Consider the following 23,709-nt stretch of genomic DNA (forward strand, 5'->3'; position numbering starts at 1 on the left):
ATTGATGGGCATTAGTCCAGGATCTCTCTCATTAGCTTATGAAAAATATTGTAGGTGTGCACGCATTTGTTTGAATTTTCTGAAAATAATAATAATAATAATAATATCCACTTCGCAATTATCTTGGAGTGCCGTCAGAATAAGGAACAAGTTAATAAGAAAAACAGTCTTGCGCCATTCAGGAAAAAAAAAAAAAAAAACAACAGTCTTGCGCAACTTTAGTTGTTCTTGATTGGATGTTGAACCTACCATATTTGATAATTAGCTAGTAATAATGGGCACAAATGTAAGGAAAAAAAAAAAAACTCCGCAGGGTAAGAAAAAAGAAGAAGATATCCGTTGGTCGATTTTGAAAGGACAATTATTTTTAAACAGACTTGTCTAACCAACTTAGATGAATGAGCCATTCGACTTCGCAATTAATTTAGAAAATAGAGTGATTATTCCGACTTGAAAAATGTTTAAAGTCTTAAATCTTAACTCCAAATTTGACACAGGACCTCAACATCAGATTTCGAATTTCGGACTCCTTATCATTTCCCGTCCAATAAGTACTCTTTTTCTTTTCAAAAACTCGAAGGATGTACTTAAGTAAAATAATAAACTGACCCACACAATTAATGTAAGTTATTACTGATTTAATAGTTTGAGCTGCTAAACGTTGAACAATAATAGCTCAAATATAGAATTTGGGTTACATACCTTAGTTATTGTTGATATAGTAGACAAAAAAAAGGGCAAATAATAGTTCAAAGCTTATATGTTTTTTTCAGGTAGACTCTGCAAGTCATAATGTAAACTACAGAAAAAGAAGAAAATATCCATCTATTTTAAAAGGAAAATGATTTTTAAACATATTTGTTCAACTGGCTTTAAAGGAGGCTGTTTCATCGTTGTCCAATACATTAAAGTGGGGTGCGACTCTATGAAAGTACGTTATTTCAATTTGAGAAATGTCTTACTATGCTAACTCCGAATTTGAAGCAATGCCTCTCTTCTTGATTTTACTCAATTTTGGATTTTGTATCAATGCTTTTTGTATCGAGAAATTATTAGATGGTCATCGACCATTAATACTTGATAGATTAATTAAAAACATACTCTCAGATTGAGAAAAAAATTTCTCAAAAATTTATTAATATATTAACGGAAGGCTATCATAGAATTAATCCACCAAATATCAAATAGACCAAAACTATTTCAGAATTTCTCCTTAGTATCCTTCTTTTGAAAATATGGAGGGATGTACTTAATTGCAAGAAGATGACTATTAAACTGAGCCACACCATTAATGCAAGTTATTACTGATTTAATACTTTGACCAACTAAACTTTGACAAATAACTAGAACTCAAATATAGAATGGTCACATGAACATGGATCCCTCTCTCATGTCATTGTATCCTTTGGTGTCACGTGTGTCCTTATATCGCTTATGCAATAATTATATTGTTATTTTTACACTATAATATATAGTATATGTCTTGCACCAGCAATCTATATGAACCACAGGACCAAGATACTGAATCCCCTCCTTAAGTGGGGATCCGGATTCACGGTCCCGTTGGTATGATAGAGATAACAAAGCAAATAACAGTTAAAATTAAGTTCATAATTTTCCAGGAAGGGTCTGCTCGATCTTTACATACAGCTCATATGTAAAACTAGAGAGAGCACTACAATAAAATCCCAGATTCACAAAAGCAACCAGATATAGATCACTTACCTTAGGAGAAGTAATATATTGTCACAATAGAGAGATTTAAAATAAGAGGATTTAAATTAGGGGCTATATCTTATTGATCTCCTAACTTAACTATATGTATGCCCCTATTCACTCTATCAATAATTAAAATTTTAAAACTAGGAATGCAGAATTATTTCTCTGTCATTCATGCCTCGAGAAGTTGTCACAATTGGTGTCCATCCCACGTCTTCAAGTCGGATCAGAAGTTTCCTAAATAGTGTAGTGGATGGATCGGTTGAAGAGTCAATTCGAGTTCATTCCTCATTTCTGGCTCTTCTCCTCGATAAATGCCACTGCATCACAAAATAGATATTACAAGTAGTCGTAGATTCATGGTGAGCCTAGCACAATGGCCTCCATGACTGTAACCAGAGTTAGCTTGGTTCAAGTTGAAGTCTAAAACAAAAACTTAAAAGAAGACCGTTTTGATATTTATCATAATGATCATATAAATATATATAATGGTGAACCTAGCTTCCATGTGAGCCTTAAGTGACCACCCTCAATAGCCTTAAGGTGGAGTTGGCCCTTACATTAAAATGCAAATCCGTCGTTTACCGGTTGGTCCATGTTTTACACTTCTATTTCTATAAAAGGGCTAGTTCAGAGCACGAGACTTTCATCATTACAGGGTCATGCAAACTTAATGACCTACGCATACAAAGAGGTGATATCTTATCTCAAACTAGTGACCTTCAGGTCACGATGGAGCACGCAACCTTACCATCCGCCTTGTTAATTCTAAGAAAAATTTAATTTTCTTTTCTCCGGTTTCCTTCCCTTTTAACTTTCATTCTCTGAGGGACATGATCTGCTGGTTAAAATTTGGTCTTCCATAACTCTACTCTTTTAAGCATAAGCATAAGAAAATTTAACTTTGTTGGCATTAAATTAAATAAGAATTATTTTACATTGAATGACACACATGAGAGATAATTACCCAATCCCTAAGTAGGGAAGTGGCTCTGGCAATAGTAATGAAGATGAATTAGGACCATGGTTTGGCTGTTGCCACTGTGCCAGCTGAGCTATAGTCTTCTCCTTCTCCTTGATGATCTATAAGCATATTACAAATTAAGCTGTACTGAACCACAATTAATTTTGAAGAGAGTAACATACCAATTATAATTCTCAAAAAAAAAAAGAAAAAAGAAAAAAAATTCTATTATGTATGTGCGCGCGCTAAATAAAGCAGGAGATTAATTTTTACTTTGTAATTTTCTTTAAGTTTATATATTGGAAGAGTAGGCAAAAAATGGAAGTAGTTTAGAAATTTGCATTATTATTTAAAATGAAGATATATATGTGTGGCTCACTTCTTAGCTATAATGGTATTTTGCTCCTTTATTGCCTTCTCCTGTCACAGAGAATCATAATGAGAGATGAGATATATGAACAAATGCGAGTGCTGTGCATCTCATTTCATCAATTTTCTTACACTTCTGAGGATAAATAATTATGCGGAAATATAGGACTTGGAATCATTTGAAGATCACAGAAAGTAGGATTTCTAGACGTTTTTTTATTTAATTTTTTTTTATCACCCAGGAAATAAAAAGACAATAAGAATGCTTTTCATTATGATGCATTTTGAGCTTAAAAGTTTGAATAAAGAAATTTCCACTAGAACAGAAAGGAGCTGCATTACTCAATTAAACAAAACTAACTAAAAGACACTTACAATTATCCACAATGAGATTTTATATTTTGAAAACATTGTATTCATTATCGATCAATTCTACTGAATATGTCATTTTCAATATATACAATCAAAATATCACTCAGATTTCTCACCTGGTTATGCGATCAATTACTTACCATATTCATAGTGAAAAACAACATAATAGCACTCATAACTGGTGGAATCAAATGATAACATCACAAGCAAATAAACCAATGAATGCACCTTGTTTTGTTTTGTTTCAATCCTTATTTATTTATTTTTTTTTTTGTGCAAGATCACCACTCTATTTCAATCCTTCAAACTCTACTTAGAGCACACATCAAAAAATATAAGTCTTAATTAGTTTATCATCAAGTTTCATGAGTGTTATTGGAGAAAATTCATTTAGATAAAAGTCAGTGGGAGCAAGTATTTATTGGAGGGCGCCTTTAAACTCCATTAGGGGCATTACTAGGATTTTAGCAAAAATTTAGGTATCTAATACAAAGTAATTATTCTAACTAAAAATTCATGTTTGAAGTCAATCTTGTGTTATTGCACCAAAAATAATTCCTTAACTCATTATAATGTGACAACAAAATATTTAGAAAAAAAAATATATGGCAACAAAATTAATTTTAATTGGGTAACAGTTAAGGCGGTCCAAGAATATATTTTCTCTTCTACATCTAGCCTCAACACCACCAAGCCCTCCGGATTTAGCTCCAAGCAGAGCGAGCTTAAAATATTGAGAAATGGACGTTGATATAGCGGTTACAACGGCTAATTTGTAATCAAACTTCTGATAGAAGTTATAGGTTAATCTAGCTAAATATTTTTCATATTTATACATTTGCTTAAAGTTCAAATAGTAGTATTAATAATAATAATAAAAATAATAATTTGCATTATTTTCTTTTGTTTTATTGTTGCAATTCCTATAAAATTTTGATCACTTTGGTTTTAGGTTTCTAAAACTAATCCAACATATCCTAAGATTGGAATTAGCATCGTTTCACGTCTCCAAGTAAATAGACATTATACTTATATAGGGCATTCATACTCTTCCTCATGTGAAGTTTGATAACCCTCCATTTTTGTTGATAGTCTTGTTGTTTGTTTGTCTTTTATTGCACATTCCTTCTTAATGACTAAGAATTAGTTTCAAAAATTTTATATCTAACTATATAGTAGACATGTAACATCTCTACATAATTCTCAACTCTTCTAGATCATTTTTCTAAACTACAAATTTTTATAGGTTCTCTAATGTTGGATCATTCTATCACTCTACAACACTTCACAATTCTCTATAAAATCCATTTATCAGTCTAATTGCACAGTGATGAATATTTCAACACAAATGTATAAAAGTTATTTATGAAGAGACATGACATTTTGTAATTGTACACAACATTCCAAGCGTTAAATCGTCTTTCCGTTATAATGTTTGCTTTTTAGGACAGATCAAAATAATTTTAAAAATTATAAAAGGTGTCCTTATAATTAGGTCAAACTTCAAGGTAGGTTTTTGTAATTTATCTTTATGCCTACGGTCGTACCAGTCTTTTGATTTCAAATGTTTTGGGTGGGCCTTCCAACTTAGATTTGGTTAATCGTGTTTGGGCTAAAATAGTGCCCCTTACTTTTGATAGACCAGGCCCATCCTCTTTTGGACATTCTAAATATTGAGACTAACATGTATACAATTTGTTTTAATTTTGGAAAAAAAAAAAAAAAAAAACTTATTAATTTTGAGATTTTGTCTCTAATTTGAGAAATTATTAAATGATTTTGGACCATCTGCTACTTACTAGTCCAATACAATCAAAATTATTGTTTATAAATGGTCCAATCCAATCAAATTGATATGTATAAATATTAATACATTATTATAAATATTAATTTTGATTGAATTGGATCACTAAGTAGCAGATGGTCCATAACCATTTAATAATTTCTCAATCTTCAATAAGTGAGGTTTTTAGAGAAATTATTTATTGTAATCGTTACAATGATGACATGATGCAACAGCCGGATACAAACATTCCACCAAAACAAAGAAGATCTACAATAGAATTAAAAAGTTGAAATACGTGCTTTGATGGAGTGTTTAGAACCGTTCATACACCACGTTATTGTTACAATCATTGTAATAAATAATTTCTTGTGTATGTGAATGGGTCATAACCCGTATGAAAATAAAATTTGGTCCGAATTCTGACCAAGTATCACCACTCATATACTATTGACAGTGGTGGTTATTTTTAGCACAAAACTTTTTGGCCTATAATAAATCTTAAAATTTTAAATTAATTAGAAGACATATCTTATTTAATAAAATTAACTGAAAGGTTTTTATAATACACGGTTATTTTGAAAGTTTAGCACCAAGTAACAAATGCAAAAACACCACACCTTTTTTTGAAGCTCAGAGATAGACTCATACATTAGCTGGCTCTGCAAAAGAACAAATTTCAAAATGTCAATTACTTAAAGCCTACCTCTAAAAAACCAATTAAGTGTGTAATATTAATTCACGAACAAACATAGCATACTTTTCTCGAACGACTGTGTTTAAGAGCAGTGTCAATCTGTTGTTCCAAATTCTGAAGCTCCCTCTTACTTAATGAACCTAGATCTTCTCCCATATAGTGCCTGAAGAAGTTTAAGAAAATTCAAAAATTATTTTAAAGTCGTAATAAAGTGTGAAAAGAAAGAGACACCTACTTAATTCACACACACATACACACTGCACTTCATTCTAAAATATTGTTGACTGATCCAATGATGCTCTATTCACTACTGGAGTAGCTCTACTTGTCCCTCTTAACTGGCTTGCTAGGGTCTCAAATGTCTCTTCTTTTGTACATTTTCACATACTAATCAATATACACTTATCTTTATATTCCTCAAAAAAAGAGAAAAATTAAAATAAAATTAAAATTAAAAAGAAAGAACGTACCGGTGATTTTGCTGTAGAAGCTCAATCTTAGCCTTTAGTTTGGCGAAATCCATGGACCAGTTTTCTGCACAAATCAAATACGACACGAGATAACTATTGAACATGAAATATGGCTACCACGGGAATAATGAAATCAAACCTGTTACAAATTTTGAGCAACCATTCGTTATTTCAATGAAATTGGTGGATTGAGTAGAGGAAATACCAGTGATTTAGGATCATAATCAGTTAACTGTGCTGATGAGAATGAATTGTTGGAATTTATATATATATATTTAAATAATAAAAATTATTTTATGGTCCTATGCATTACGCTTTCTAAAATAGGATTGCAATGTGATTATTGATACTTGATGGATTGGGTTGTACTTTCCAATTTGGTGGTCTAATTTGGAGTATAGTTTTATACCGTTGGATTGTGATTTTTCAACTTATTTGGTGTGATTTAATTCTAACCATTAATATTTAAGTTTCTATGATAGGAAGGAAAATTTAGGTATGCTTGTTTGTAGAGAAGTCGTCCCCCTGTTGTTGTTATATATAAGGGTTTTAAAACCCTTTTTCCCACCTATCGTATCGACAACTCTCAGAAGGGGGTAAAGTGCTCTAATGTTTTGCAGGAACTCACAAAGAATTACATGGATATTATAAAGGTACTATGGTTTAATTATCAATCAGGTACGATATCTAAATTACTTTTTAAAGTATTCTTGATTTTTACATTAATTAATTTAATTAAAATTCAACAATTGGTATCAGAGCCATGATTATATTAGGGTTTTAATTTTGTAGAAATCAAAATTAAAGTAAATATATCATTTAAGTTTATATGTATATAATTTATATTGTCAGATTATTATTTTCGCACTGCGCATATGAGTTTCTACCTTAAACGTGCTGATTAATTCGGATATTGTTACCTGTTGGTGTAGTATATAAATGTAATGAATATATTACATATATAAAGTTAAAACTTATACTTACAAGTCATGCACGGATCACGAAGCTAATGGATTGATTTATAATCAATCATGTTCATGCAATATAACTGAAATAATAAACTGAAATAAGCATAAACTGAAATAGAACAATAAAGGGTTTTCATGGTTTTATTCATCAATCAGCGTCTCCATGCGATCATCCCTTCTTGTCACTTTACCTAAATTCCAGTAAAGCCATAGAGCACATGGGGCCTGATTTGATGACGCATCAGCATTGTCATCATCCAGGTGTTACCAGTTAACAAAATTGCTGCCAAGATAGATTCATGTTGGTTAAATTTAACAATTTAACTGTAGTTTCAATTAATTTTGTATGCAAACATACATGGAAAGTATTGTTTTTTTATTTTTTTTTATACCACATATGGAGACGAACTCACTAGATTACTGATGATGCCTATATTTTGGGTCAGTTTTGTATTCTTTAATTTCTTGCCCACTCAAATAATTTTGTATGCACAATATAGATATATGTATATATACTCGGTTGTATATGTATATATATATAAATAAATTATTTTAAAATAAATAAATACAATGGTGTGTAAGCAATGAGGCTATTGAACATGAGTTTTTTGAATAATACTATATTGTGTACAATTGAGTAGTGAATGCCTTCAATGTCATGGTAAATATGTATGCATTTATACACTAATTTAGAATTTGTTTTGAACTGGTGAAGCTTGTAGATTCACAAATATAAAGTTCATTTACACACATATGATGATTCATTTCATGGTATTTGAGATATCAATTCATAGATTATTTCTCTTATTATTTTGGGTATATATTCAGTATGTGAATATATGGGGCAAGATTGATTGATCTGTGGTGAACTAATTGAACATTTAATTAATATGATATTCAATTCACGTTCTAATACATGTATAGTAAATAGTTTATATCAAAGAATAGTTGAATAAAATTTTCTTTGAAATTTTATCATCAATTAGATTGTTTGCATGACAATATTGTGAACAAGTGGTTTATTCAAGAATAGTGAATAATAAATGGTATAGATTTTTTTAAGATTGTATTACATATACAAGTCAGTTTTAGCTTGAAAATCTATGGGGTTCACATGCCATAAGCAAGCAGTATTAACTTGATTGATTTAAAGAATTGAGTATTTTAAATTGTTTACTGAATATATAATATGCATGCATCAAATATTTATAATTTTTCTTTCAATTAAAGTTTAGAAAGAACTAAGAGATTTTAAATCTTGATTGATGTGCATGTTATTATTATATTACTCATTGTAATTTCTTAAGATGTATGAGGGGGCTTTATTTTATTTGTATTAAAGCCATTTATGTTACGGTGAAATTAAGTGTTCCATAAATTTGGGTTTAGTTTATGTGCATTATAAAGAAATTGTTGAACTTAAATAAATGGAACTTCTACAGTTTAGGTTCTTTCTTGGGGTTTAGGAAGACCGGTAAAGTGACCGTTTCAAATGTGGTAGCCAAAGTGGGTGATGTCTGCCAAAAGGTGACACGCTCACGGAGGTTATTATTTTTTAAAATTTTAAGACATTAGTCTTATTGAGGTCTTACAGTGCACTTACTTACATGAGGGCATTAGTTCTACCAAAAGGTGATCAATGTCTTAGTGTGGAATAAGTGAGTAGAATATTTGAGAGTAATTGAATTATATTTAAATAACCCTCTTGCCAAAAGGTAGTGAAAGTGTTTAGTAATAATTCAAGTATAATCAAATAGGTCTATGTGCGATTTTATTGCAGGTTTGGGGGTAAAGTAAAATCTAAAATTCTGCCAAAAGGTGGTTTTAGATGATATTTTATCTGTTCCCGCAGGGTAGACAGTTTTTGCACATAGTAAAACACATTGAGAAATTCGGCTTAAAACCCCAAGCACGAATTAAAGTAATAATCCCTGAAGCTATGACATATTGTTTTATATGTTGATTATGTAGTGTTATTCAATATAACATTTATTCTGGTTACAGACGCTTCCGCAATTTAAAGATAGCTCATAGGGATTGAACTATTGAATGGTTAAAATTATATTGCCTAGAAGACATGTTTTGATATTATATTGGGTTTCTTAGACCATGGGTCTATGTTTTGAGGAAGAAACCCATATGCTCAATGCGGAGTCTTCTTAGGTGAAATATATATATATATATATATATATATATATATATATATATATATATATATATATATAGTTGTAATTTTAGGTGGACTAAAGTTACTACCATGCCATTAGGTTAATTTATGCTTCTATTGGTGATATTATTCATGGTGGTATTCTAGTTTTGATAATGCCAAAGAGCTTTTTGATTTGGTCAAGAAAGAGTTAATTGGTATTAAGAAGCAATTATAATACTATTATCTGACATGGATTATGTTAGTAAGATATGATGGCAATGGTTCAGTGAGGGAGTACATCTATAAGATGTGCAAGCTGGTTAATGATCTGAGGAAGTAGAGAATCATATTTGTTGATAAGTTATTAGTTTACAAGGTGATCTATTCTCTAATTAAGTTTTTTCAGCTTTTCAAGGTGAATTATAATTCACAAGAAGTTAACTGTGGAATTAACCAGCTGTTAACATTTTGTGTCATTGAAAGGGAGCGACTTAAGGGCGTTAAAACTGAGTCAGCTCATCTTGCCGTGACAGCGAGAATCATTTCAAAAATAAACTAGGCAACAAGAAAGTGTATAAGGCTAAACAAAATAAAGAAAGACAGAACAATACATGAAAAGACATTGATCATGGAATGATAAATGTTGGTTCTGTAGAAATAAAAGGACATCAAAAGAAAAGGTTATTGTGATGAAAAGAAAAACAAAGCATGAAAGAAAATGCCATGTTAATATTTGAGCCAAACTAGGTAAAAAAGTATAGGTATATACATGGTAGATAGATCCGGATGTGATCTTACCTGTTTCTTCTTTTTCTATAGACTCGATACCTTCCGAATAAAATCGTGCTTTGGTTAAAGAGGATTTATCTATGCTATGCATATGATATTGGGGAATGTCTTACCAAAGAGACTTGAACGCTTAGTCAAGGATGAGATTATTGGGTCACAAATTTTATGCGTTGGTTGTGTCAAAGGACAGATGCAGAGAAACGCAATTTTGAGGCTAATCGGTCAATTTGTTTTGTATTATGTTTATATTGACATTTGTGGTCCATTTCTTATTGTAGCTCGTTTGCAGTAAATGTATTTCAATGTCTTCATTGATGGGTTCTCAAGGTATGATTGTGTACTTAATCCACCAGAAGTCTGAAGCACTTGATGTGTGTAAAATCTACTAGACTAAAGTTGAAAGTAGTTGGTATAAAGATTATGGTTTTAAGATTGGACTAAGGTGGTGAGTTTTAATAGGAGAATGGTAGGGAGGGTGTAAATCGTAGTACTTTCAGTACATACTTAAAGAGCAGTGCATTGTGCCACAGTACACCACTCCTAGTTTTCTTGAACAGAATAAAGTTACAGAAAAGAGAAAATGTGGGTATGTCTTATAGAGACAAAGTTATATAATGTAGATATCAAGGAGCTTGATACTCACACTATCAATGATTATTTTATTGGGTATCTTGAAAGATTAAAAGATTCGAGATTTTACTGTCCTGTAGACCTATGGAGATTATTGGAATATGTCATGTATATTTAATGAGAGTGGTGAATCCAGTGGGAGTTTAAGATGTTGTAGTTTTTTTTGCAGAAAAATATTTTCAGCAATTATTCTATTTATTTCAGACTTCATTCCACTTTCTTTAGTGGTTTTAGTTAAAACTCATATTCCCACTCTTTCAGTTATTCCCACTCAATTAGTTATTTCTTCTTTGTAGCATTTTCTTTCATTTTCCAATCTAGTTCCTAAGCTTGTTTAGCTTAGGAGATCTTCTAGAGCTTGGAAGTATGCTGTAGTTGGTGATTTTGATGTGTCTGGTGGATATAAGACAAAAATTGATGGTCAAGTGTTTAAACAAAAGTTAAGTGTTGATTTCTTTAAGTTTTTTCTCCAATTTCATTAAAGGACTCTTTGAGAGTCATTCTTTCATTATCGCTCATTTATGGCTTAAGCAAGTTTTATAGTAGTGGTATTTGAACTTTGATACAGTGGTTATTAATTGTAGGTTCAAAGAGAATGTTATGAATAAATGCATATACCTCAAGTTCAGTGGGAGTCATTTTGGTTTCCTTGTCCTATATGTTGATAATATTTTGCTAGGTAGCAATGACATTCATGTGATACATGATATTGAGAATTTCATGTAAAGTTTTGACATGAAGGACGTGGGGTATGCAGAGTATGTCCTTGGCATTAGATCCATAGGGATCACGCTACTAGCATACTTGGATTTTCTCTAAAGGTTTATATTAATTAAGTATATGGAAAAATTTAAGAGTGACTAAGCGTAGTAAGCCTATTGACATAAAATACATTTTCAAGCGTGAGAAGGTTAAGGTTGAAGTGTCATTAAGGTTTTCCTATATGGTTACAGAAAGATTGTTGCAAATTCTCTTACTAAAGCCTTCAACCGAAAATAATAAAGTATTTAAAGAGCACGTGATTCGGATAGGTGTTCATGAGTCATTATGTTATAATATCTAGTATTTCTTTTGTATATGCTACATTGCAATTAGTTTCTTTACGCCTTGTGGTAACAGTTTTTTTTCCTCCAGTTTACACCTTATGGTGACAGTTATTTGCATCCAAAATAAAGTTATGATGCATAATTATTATTATCTTTATATATATGGTTTATGAACGTGTTATTATGTTTGTCTAGGAGTGGTATTTCACTCATGAGGTTGTTTGGGTTAGATGTGAGATTGACACCACATCGGTAAGTTCAAAATAATTATTAAAGGTTGTCTGAGAGTGATATTTCACTTATACGGTTGTTTGGGCTAGATATGAGATTGACATCATATCGGTAAATCCAAATATAAGATTTGTCTGGGAGTGGTATTTCACTCATGATGTTGTTTGGACTAGATGTGAGATTGACACCACATTGGTAAATCTAAACATAAATATTAAAGTTTGCTTGTGGGAGTATTTCACACTCCACGAGGATAGCTTGGGCTAGATATGGGATTGGCTCCATATCGGTAAACCCTTACACTGAACAGAATGCTAGCGGTTTGCTGTAATATGTTCAGGTGACATACCGCGATGGTATGAAGCAGGACGGATAGTGAGGTGTGCGTTTAGACCACATTCAGTTTGCACATCTCATGAAATACAGTAAAAACCACTATATTTGCTTGAATCCTAGATGGAATCGGTTTTGAGACCATGGAATTGTTTAGACTAATATATTACTTGTCTACGCAATCATGATCCACTATTGAGGAAATTTATGGAGGAGAGTGTTCTAAAGTTTTCAATCCATCAATTTCGATAATTGTGTTTTCTAAATAAAAATGAGTGGCCACTCGACTTTTATAAAGTGTTGTTGCAATCCATAGTGTCATTTTATAAAACTTAGAGTGCATGGACCAAGTGAGAGATTGTTGGAATTTATATATATATATTTAAATAATAAAAATTATTTTATGGTCCTATGCACTACGCTTTCTAAAATAGGATTGCAATGTGATTATTGATACTTGATGGATTGGGTTGTACTTTCCAATTTGTTGGTCTAATTGGGAGTATAGTTTTATACCGTTGGATTGTGATTTTTTAACTTATTTGGTGTGATTTAATTCTAAGCATTAATATCTAAGTTTCCATAATAGAAAGGGAAACTTAGGTATGCTTGTTTGTAGAGAAGCCGTCCCCCCCTGTTATTGTTATATATAAGGGTTTTAAAACCCTTATTCCGACCTATCGTATCGACAACTCTCAGAAGGGGGTAAAACACTCTAATGTTTTGCAGGAACTCACAGAGGATTACATGGATATTTAAAAGGTACTATGGTTTAATTATCAATCAAGTACGATATCTAAATTACTCTTTAAAGTATTCTTGATTTTTACATCAATTAATTTAATTAAAACCCAACATGAATGTCTTTCATATCGCTCAAGGATCTTCTCCATGCTGTTGCCAAAAAATGATGAAGATAATGATTTATTTACAAATGATTTTCCTTTTCTTACTAAATTAACCTTCAAGAAACCAAATCAAGAACTAGGTAATATATGCAAAAAATGCCCACTTTTCAAATTTTAAAAGATATTCAAGATATGTACAACTTACTCAAAATAATAATAATAAGAAAATAAATTATTTGAGTTTAGAAGAATTAATGTTAAAATTACTTATAATTTGAGGCATGCAAGGTATTTTAATTTGTTTGGAATGCAAGTCATTAACTTGCTGGGCATTAGCGCAAATACTATGATCTCGACGTTAGCTCTGAGAGTTGAGTGTTTGAACTTTGGAGCAATATTGTGAATGTGTGTATATTTTAGTAGTTCTTGAACTTTGAAAAAAAAAAAAAAAAAAAACTTGTTTTAAGAATCTTGAATAATCGAGGTACCACAGGCGTATTGGTAGAAGTGTTACAGGCTTCTGAACCTGGCCATGAATTGGAACGTCACAAGACTTGAAGTTGAAATGGATGTCAAGGGCTTTAGTTGAGAATATATAACAATAGGAATCATATTAGCCAAGTTTTTAAGCCGTCCATTCTGAACTTCTGAGGTTGCTGAGAGTACAGTTTGAACACACCTTTTGAGAACCATCTGGTTTGTGTGTGCTCTTTTAAGTAGGTGGATATATATAACCTAATTTTGAATTTTACTATAGGGTAGATTTACCCTATTAACAGTTATATACAAGTTAGTTTTTTTTTTGAATAATTAATGACACCCTCTATTTTGTTTTTGCACATAAAAATGCTATAAAATGTCTAAATTACCCTAATTTTTGTAAAGCTTTTAATAAAAGAATAATAGTTAAACTAAAAGACCATTTTGCCACTAATATTTAAGAGGAAAAGAATGGTGTTATCTAATTTTAAGGTGATTATATATTTGATATATATATATATATATATATATATATATATACACATTGCAAATTCAAGCATTGTTGCTATAATATTTATGTTAATATTAGTTAAATAATATGTGAGGCAAATAATACCATTTTAATAAGTACAAGTATCGTAGATATTGTATGTATGTATGCATATATATATCCTTGAATAAGCATCTTATCAATAATTTTTTTTATAAAATTTAATAAATAATGGTTGCATAATCACTAGTACATAAACTACTATTTTCCTATTCTTTCTAATTAATATATAATTTTTGCTAATGTCATGTGTTTATCATGCTACGAATTAGAATAATAAATCGATCACATTATTTGACGATAAAATGCTAATGAGGTTGGAATCCAATAACATGTTGGGAATAAATAGAAAACTTATAGTAAGAAATTTAAAGCATATTTGCCTTTTTCAGTTAAGACTTAGTAAAAATTGGAAGGAACTAAGTTCAATCCTTTTAATTATGTCAAATTACTAAAGTTATACTTGTCTCTCACAATTACTATTATAGAGAGAGATGGAGATTAAAGTAAATGGGTTTATTCATATCATTAAAGATTTTTATCCTTATATATATATATATATAGTTTGTTTGATGAAGAATGAAAGCAAATAATAGTGAGAGTTAGTTTGATCTAATAAAATAACTTGTAAATGTTAAAAAGATAATTCCACGTTTCAATAGGTTAATTAAGAAGTCAAAAGCTAATAATGTTAATTTAAAGTGGCATGAGACAATTAGCTAGGGTGTCTTTGATGACTTTATTGATAGGGTGTCATTAATATTGTTATAAAAAATGGATATCTTGTATAATAATATAATGTCAATTCAAAGTGGCATGAGACAATTAGCTAGGGTGTCTTTGATGACTTTATTGATGGGGTGTCAATAATATTGTTATAAAAAATGGGTATCTTGTATAATAATACTATCACCTCTATCTTAAAAAGAATGTCTCTCTTGAAAAACGGTGACACACTGTGAGTCTGAGTTACAGTCAAAAAAGATATTTATTTTAGGATAAATGAAATAATAATAGTTGTGGTACAAGGTAGTCATTATCTAGAGGGTAATTTACACAAACATTTCCTATGGTTTGTCATGTTGGAAATTAAACTTTATTTTATTTTTGTCTTTGAAGGTCATGGGTGTTTTTTTTATTTGGTGTTTTATATTTATGTGAGTTTTTTATTGGAGTTAGTGGGGGGCATGAGAGTTACAACTAGTAAATGGTCATGTTAGTGGGTTAGTGGGAGTTTTACCTACTAAATGATATGTTAGTGGGGTGTTAATTTTCATTTTCATTTATGTTTTGAAGCCTATATAAACCTATGCATTGTACTCATTTTCAATCAAGTGAAATAAAAAGTGTTCTTCCTCCATTTTTATTCTTTTCCAAATAGTATAGAGTTGTGTGTGAAACTAGGCCACTATTTCCAATAAAGTGGTATCAGAGCTAGTTTGTGAGAGAGAGAAGAAATGGCAAACAATTCGGTTCCATTTCAAATGCCTCGATTCACCAAAGATAACTATGAAAATTGGTGTATCCGTATGAAGGCAATTTTGGGAGCACAAGATGTGTGGGAAGTTGTTTCCAAAGGTTATGATGAGCCAGAAGATGAGGCAACTTTGTCTCAAGCCGAAAAAGATGTTTTACAAGCCATGAGAAAGAAGGACCAAAAGGCGGTGATGACCATCCATCAATGTTTGGATGATGGAATGCTACAAAGAGTTGCTAGTGCAGAAAATGCAAAGCAACTATGGGAGATTCTTCAAAACTCCTTCTAAGGAGTTGATAAAGTGAAGAAGGTTCGCCTCCAAACGTTGCGAGGTGAATTTGAAGCATTGCATATGAAGGAATCTGAATCAATTTCAGATTATTTTTCGAGGGTCCTGGCTATTGTAAATCAACTAAGAAGATATGGCGAAACCACCATGACTGATACAAGGGTCGTTAAAAAGATCCTTTGGTCGTTGGATTCCAAATTCAACTACATTGTTATAGCCATTGAATAGTCAAAGGATTTGGATTTCATGACTGTTGATCAACTCATGGGTTCGTTGCAAGCTCATGAAGAAAAGGTGGTGAAGAAACAAGAAGCTTTGGAGCAAGTGCTACAAACAAAGTTTTCGTTGAACGAAAAAGACGAAAAACATGGAGGAAATCAAAGGTGCCGAGGACGTGGAAATGCACGTGGCCGAGGAAGAGGAAGAGGCCGTGGAAGAGGAGAAAGAAGCGGTCAACACACAACCAGCAATGAAGAAAAAGTCCATGACTCACAACAACTAAGAGGTCGTGGTAGAGGAAATTACTTAAGGTCATATAGAATGAGGTATGATAAGTCTCAAATTCAATGTTATAAATGTCAAAAATATGGTCATTATGCTTCGGAATGTAGAAATGTTGCTAACGATGTTGAAGAAAAGGCTAATTATGTTAATGAAGAAGTGGAGCTTACTTTGTTGTTGGCATACAAAGGTGAAAGGAGTGAAAAAGATGTGTGGTATCTTGACACCGGTGCAAGCAACCATATGTATGGTAGCAAAGAGAAATTCGTTGATATTGATGAATCAATAAATGGTAAGGTGACATTTGGAGACTTATCACAAATTCCAGTAAGAGGGAAAAGTAAAATATTGATTCGTTTGAGGAATGGGCATCATCAGTTTATCTCTAATGTTTATTATGTGCCTAATATGAAGAACAATATTTTGAGTTTGGGACAACTCTTAAAAAAAGGCTACAATATTTCCATGAAGAAATTGTAGTCTTTCGTTAAGAGACCCATTGGGTAATTTGATTGCCAAGGTTCCAATGACAAAGAACCGGATGTTTTTGCTAAATATTCAAGCCGACGAGGCTAAATGTTTGAAGGCTTGTTTTAATGATTTAACTTGGCTTTGGCACTTGAGACTTGGGCACTTGAATTTTGGAGGATTAGAGTTGTTGGCCAAAAAGAAGATGGTGAAGGGATTGTCTTTCATTAGTAATCCAAATCAATTATGTGAAGGATGTCTCGTTGAAAAGCAATTAAGGAAAAGTTTTCCTATAGAAGCCACCACAAGAGCTACGGCGCCACTACAACTTATCCATTCGGATGTTTGTGGTCCAATTTCTCCATCATCATTTGGTAAGAATAATTATTTTTTATTATTCATTGATGATTTTAGCCGAAAAACATGGGTGTATTTTCTTAAACAAAAATCGGAGGTGTATGGAATTTTTAAGAAATTTGAAGCACTTGTTAAAAAACAAAGTGACTATGATGTAAAGGCACTTCGATCCGATAGAGGTGGTGAATTCACATCAAATAATTTCAAAAAATTTTGTGAAGAAAATGGAATTCACCATCCTTTAACGGTTCCGAGATCGCCCCAACAAAATGGAGTTGCAGAAAGGAAGAACAGAACCATTCTCAATATGGCTCGAAGCATGTTGAAAAACAAGGAAATGCTTAAAGAATTTTGGGCTGAAGCGGTTGATTATGCGGCGTACTTGTCCAACCGGTCTCCTACTAGAAGTGTGCAAAACAAAACACCACAAGAAACATGGAGCGGAAGAAAGCCAAGTATCTCTCATTTGCGGGTTTTTGGGAGCATTGCCTATGTGCACGTGCCGGATGAAAGGAGGACCAAGTTAGACAACAAAAGTGAAAAAATGGTGTTCATTGGCTATGATGCAAATTCCAAAGGTTACAAGTTGTACAATCCAAACAATGAGAAGATTGTCATTAGTAGAGATGTTGAATTCGAAGAGGGAGCCACATGGGATTGGAACACTTTAAATGAAGATTATAATATTTTTCCAATTTCTGATGAGGAGAAAGAAAATGAAAACATGGAGCAGCCCATTTCTCCACCAACATCACATCCACCACCATCAATTCAAGATCAATCAACTCCATCATCATCAAGTTCAAGTAACACATCACCACTTCGCATGAGGTGTCTTCGTGACATATATGACGAAACAGATGAGGTAACGAAAATGTTAGGTGATCTAACACTTTTTTGTCTCTTTGCGGATTGTGAACCCGTAGGATTTGAAGAGGCGGCACAAGACAAAAAACGGAGAAATGCTATGGATGAAGAAATTAAATCCATAGAGAAGAATGACACATGGGAGCTTGCTACACTTCCAAAAGAGCAAAAGGCAATTGGTGTCAAATGGGTGTATAAAGCAAAGAAGAATGCAAATGGTGAAGTTGAAAAATATAAAGCAAGATTGGTCGCCAAGGGGTACAACCAAAAGCCCGGGATTGACTATGATGAGGTATTTGCACCCGTAGCTCGTTTGGAAACAATTAGATTGTTAATTTCTTTGGCAACCCAGAACAATTGGAGAATCCACCAAATGGATGTGAAATCGGCTTTCTTGAATGGGTTTCTTGAAGAAAAAGTGTATGTTCAACAACCCATGGGCTATGTTGTAAAGGGGCAAGAAAACAGAGTCTTGAAATTGAAGAAGGCTTTATATGGCTTGAAGCAAGCACCAAGGGCGTGAAATAAGCGAATTGACAAATATTTTCAAGACAATAATTTTTCAAAGTGCCCATATGAACATGCTCTTTACTCCAAAGTAAGTGAGAATAGAGATGTATTTTTTGTTTGCTTGTATGTGGATGATTTAATCTTCACAAGTAGCAATCCAAAAATGTTTGAAGATTTCAAGAAGGTTATGGCTCGAGAGTTCGAGATGACAGATATTGGCATCATGGCTGCTTATTATCTTGGCATTGAGGTCAAACAAATGAAGGATGGAATTTTCATTCACCAAGAAGGCTATGCTAAGGAAATTCTCAAGAAATTCAAGATGGAAGATTGTAAATTGGTGAACACGCCCATGGAAGTTGGAATTAAATTGTCAAGAGATGAAGATGGAGAGACGGTGGATCCAACATTTTTCAAAAGTTTTATTGGAAGCTTGAGATACTTAACATGCACAAGGCCGGACATATTATTTGCGGTTGGGCTTGTTAGTCGGTTTATGGAAAGACCCACCATAACTCATTTCGAGGCAGCTAAGAGGATTCTTCGTTACATCAAAGGTACCCTTAATTTTGGGTTGTTCCATTCATTTACTAATGATTTCAAGCTTGTGGGTTATTCTGATAGTGATTGGGCCGGAGATTTGGATGATAGAAAAAGTACTTCTAGCTATTGTTTTTTCATGGGAAATGTTGCTTTTACATGGTGTTCAAAGAAGCAACCCATTGTCACCCTCTCAACTTGTGAAGCTATAATATGTTGCAGTCACCTCATGTATTTGTCAAGCAATTTGGTTGAGGAATTTATTGAAGGAATTACACATGCTACAAGAAGTGTCAACGGAGATTTTTGTGGACAACAAATCAGCAATTGCTTTGGCCAAGAATCCGGTGTTTCATGAACGAAGCAAACATATTGATACAAGATTTCATTTCATTAGAGAATGCATAACCAAGAAGGAGGTGGAGCTCAAGTTCATCAAGTCACAAGATCAAGTTGCGTATATTTTCACCAAGCCCCTCAAGTTTGCAGATTTTCACAAGTTAAGGAGTTTGCTTGGAGTTGAAAAAAAATCAAGTTTAAGGGGAGTGTTAGAAATTAAACTTTATTTTATTTTTGTCTTTGAAGGTCATGGGTGTTTTTTTTTATTTGGTGTTTTATATTTATGTGAGTTTTTTATTGGAGTTAGTGGGGGGCATGAGAGTTACAACTAGTAAATGGACATGTTAGTGGGTTAGTGGGAGTTTTGTCTACTAAATGATATGTTAGTGGGGTGTTAATTTTCATTTTCATTTATATTTTGAAGCTTATATAAACTCATGCATTGTACTCATTTTCAATCAAGTGAAATAAAAAGTATTCCTCCTCCATTTTTATTCTCTTCCAAACAGTATAGAGTTGTGTGTGTAACTAGACCACTATTTCCAACAATAATTAGGACTTCTCCTTTGGTATGAGAATTTATTCAAACCTCCCCTAATAATGAAAGTATCTTACACGGACTTCTCTTTTGTTAGAATCGACGTCAGTCAAGAATCGACTATGCTGACGTCATGCATAAAATTCATTAAAATTTCATATTACCCTTGTCCCAGCCAATTGACATTTTTTATGGATATTCCTTTCTCTCTCCTCTATCTGCTCATAAGAATTTGAAAACAACAGAATGAGCTTAAAATTGCAGCAAATATGAATATGACAATTGTTGTGGAAAGAGCAAGAAACTGTCATGCCTTGGGATAACCCAACAATCCCAAACAAAACCCTAATCCTCCACAACTCATTAATGGACAACACGATCCCTCCTGCACCCAACGACACCCTATAATTACTCCTCTACGACGCCTCAATCTGCAACCCGAACCCTTCCCTGTACCTGAAAAATGCATGGCAATATAAATATTGATAACTTTTCTCTCTCTTCTTTTCTTTTCCCCTTCTTTTCCTTTATTCTTTATTACTGCCCAGGTTGCTAACAAAGAACACTATTAAATAGCTAACTCAAGATGCCATTACTAATAATTGGGCTCTACAAAAAAAGAAAATATTATGACCAAAAATCATCAACAAAACTCCAGGCCATTAAGTCAAGCACAATCAATAAAAACAATTAAAAACGCCAACCAACTTTCAGTAATTTGTTCGACAATTGAAAGCTACTTGTGAAGATAGATTTGTGGTGCAACGATGTCGACGGCGGCGACTGTAAGCATAGTAGAGGGGAATCAGCAGCGACTAACCGGCGAGGTCGTCGGACCATGCAGTGGTTAAGATCGTCATCCCTTCTCTGTCTGTTGGGTCGCTAACCGAAATGTCTCTATGTTTGCTGAAATTAGATCTCACCGGAGAAGTTGTTGCGAGAAATGCGTGCGTGAGAGGTGTCGCCGTTGCCGGCGACGATTGTGAGCAAAGCAGAGGGAACCGACGAGGTCACTGGACCATGCAGTGGTCGGTGGCCTAAGATCGCCATCCCTTCTCTGTCCATTGGGTCGCGAAGGTCTATGTTTGGTGAAATTGGATGTCGCAGAAATCAACAATTGCGATAAGAACCCATGATTTCATAAGAATTGGCCATGCTAGAAAATCAAATGATCCACACAGCTCTGGATTAAATGTGATAATTTCATAAGAATTGGCTGAGATTGAAGGAGGCTAAGACCAGTACCAGTGCAGGGTATGGATTTCAGATATATATATACACACATATATAATTCTATGGGTAATTTAGTCATTTACAATAGTAATTTGAGAGTATTTCAGTAAATTAGACAAGTTATGTTAGTCCTTTTTGACCGTCCGTCATTAAGAGGGAGATCTGTGTAGGATAGTTTCATTTTTAAGAGAGGTCTGAGTAAATAACCAAACTACAAAGAAAGTTCCTGTATTATGACAAACTATAGAGGAGATTTGTGTAAATTACCCTTATCAAGAGGTCAACAAACAAATACTTGCAGTACAATTCCTTAAGACATCTATAGACCATGGATCAAAAAAGTTGCACAAATACACACATTCTTGAAATTTGCACAATTTTCAGGACAAGGTAACTTAAACACCCAGTGCTACATTGGTACCTAATTAAGATCAGAGATCTAAACAATCCGGATTTTCTGATGAACTATTTTGGTTTGGAATATATTGGATCAACCTTAAAAGGTCTGTGTGGGGGGGAAGAAAATAGAAGGTTTGAACTTAAAAAGAAAAAGAAAGCCTTGGATCATAAAATATTTAAAACTTCAAAGTAGCTATATACTTATATAATTTTGATTTTAAAAATAAAATAATCCAAAATATCAAGAAAATTAGATTTTAAAATGGGGGGAGATTTCTCAAATGTGCAACTTATATAACATAAATTCAGAGCATATATGATCTCAAAAGTGACACATCTAATAAGTTATGAACCTATCTAGAGAAATGATAAAAATAAATAATTAAGGAAACCCTAGTATGAAGATGTATCATGTACCCAATAACTCAAAGTACTTGTCATTACAAGATTAATGTGTGTGTGGGGCACATACACACACACATACACACACACATATGACATTATCTTTAGAAAAAAAGAGAGAAATCTGACCAAGAATCTGTGGAGTACTCAAAGATCTTCCCTTTGTAGGAGAATACAATCACAGCCACCTCTGCATCACACAACACTGAGATCTCATGAGCTTTCTTCAACAACCCAACCTTCCTTTTTGAGAAAGTGACTTGTCTGTTGATCTTATTCTCAATGCGTTTCATCTGCACTCTTCCTCTCCCCATTTCTCACACTCTCTCTCTTTTTTTTTTTTCAGAAACCAAACAACGGCCAGTTAATTATTTCCAAGATAGGAGTATATAAAAACCCTCAAACTATACATATATATTCTTCTAAATTTCTAATGATCTAGAAAGTACATAGCAAGATTTAATTTTTTCAGAGAAATAATGGGATTCGTGGTTGTTTCCACCTGGTGAAATTTGGTTAGAGAACATGTTTAATTGTCTGAAAAAGCATACACACTTGAACAAATATTGAATTTGAAAACACAAACAGTTTGTAGCTGGTGGTTTTGGAGATTTAAGGTTTGGATGGTGTAGTAAAACCAGGTGGTTTTTAGAATGCGTTGTTCAGTTTCTATTCGTTAGAGCCAATGTGGGTTTATGGATGTACACAGGTTTCTATGCGAACTCCGTAGATATAGGAATGCGTCTTGCGTACGAAAAAGTTACTGTGCTCTGATTCTTGGACCGGACTCTTGTGCAGGGTATCATTTCACATAGCAATGAAGTTCAATTACTTGGATGCCCCTACTGTTTGAAAAAAGCAAGAGTTAATTCTACTTACCTCCCATGAGATTTGTCAATACCTTACATAGGACCCTTTCATGTTTCATAATTTTCAGATTCTCCCCTGCTGCTAAGCACCTGACAGATTTTGCTGATGTCAGTAGAAAAAAATCAAGAGAATGTCTGAAATGACATCTTTATCCTCATTGACCAATATACAATTACTTATGTACCATACTGACGTACCTCTCACATCATCAAACCCCAAAACAAAATCACATCCATTTCACTACCACCGCCACCGCCACTCTACCACAATATATGGCGGCTATTTGATTACATTTATTAACTGGTTTCACAACCCTGAGCTAACAAATTTTAGCTAACGATGGGCATTACTTTACTCTTCTCAAAGGTCCACTTCATTATATAAATCAAGCAACCTAGTTGAGATATATGCCTATATTTGTCTCTCTTTTTCTTTTCCCATCCATTTTCCTGGAAAACGGCAAAGAGAAGAAAATGTAGTAATATTCCCTTTAATAGCACAAGGCCACATGATACCCTTCT

At 32.9% G+C, this 23,709-nt stretch overlaps 1 protein-coding gene across 1 annotated transcript; it reads right to left on the bottom strand.

Annotated features, from left to right (window-relative positions):
- Positions 1–1,945: 1,945 nt before the first annotated feature.
- Positions 1,946–22,834, bottom strand: LOC132294766 (truncated transcription factor CAULIFLOWER A). Its single transcript, XM_059792742.1, is given in 10 exon segments — positions 1,946–2,039; positions 2,687–2,802; positions 3,059–3,103; positions 5,828–5,869; positions 5,968–6,067; positions 6,375–6,438; positions 7,561–7,567; positions 11,529–11,558; positions 13,372–13,414; positions 22,448–22,834. Coding segments are annotated over 10 exon segments (726 nt in total). The 5' UTR covers positions 22,633–22,834.
- Positions 22,835–23,709: the final 875 nt, after the last annotated feature.

This window comes from Cornus florida, unplaced genomic scaffold (assembly GCF_030987335.1).
Source record: "Cornus florida cultivar Cherokee Brave unplaced genomic scaffold, ASM3098733v1 CherokeeBrave_3.0.0_Hap2_Chr02, whole genome shotgun sequence".
In the NCBI taxonomy this organism is placed as follows: domain Eukaryota; kingdom Viridiplantae; phylum Streptophyta; class Magnoliopsida; order Cornales; family Cornaceae; genus Cornus; species Cornus florida.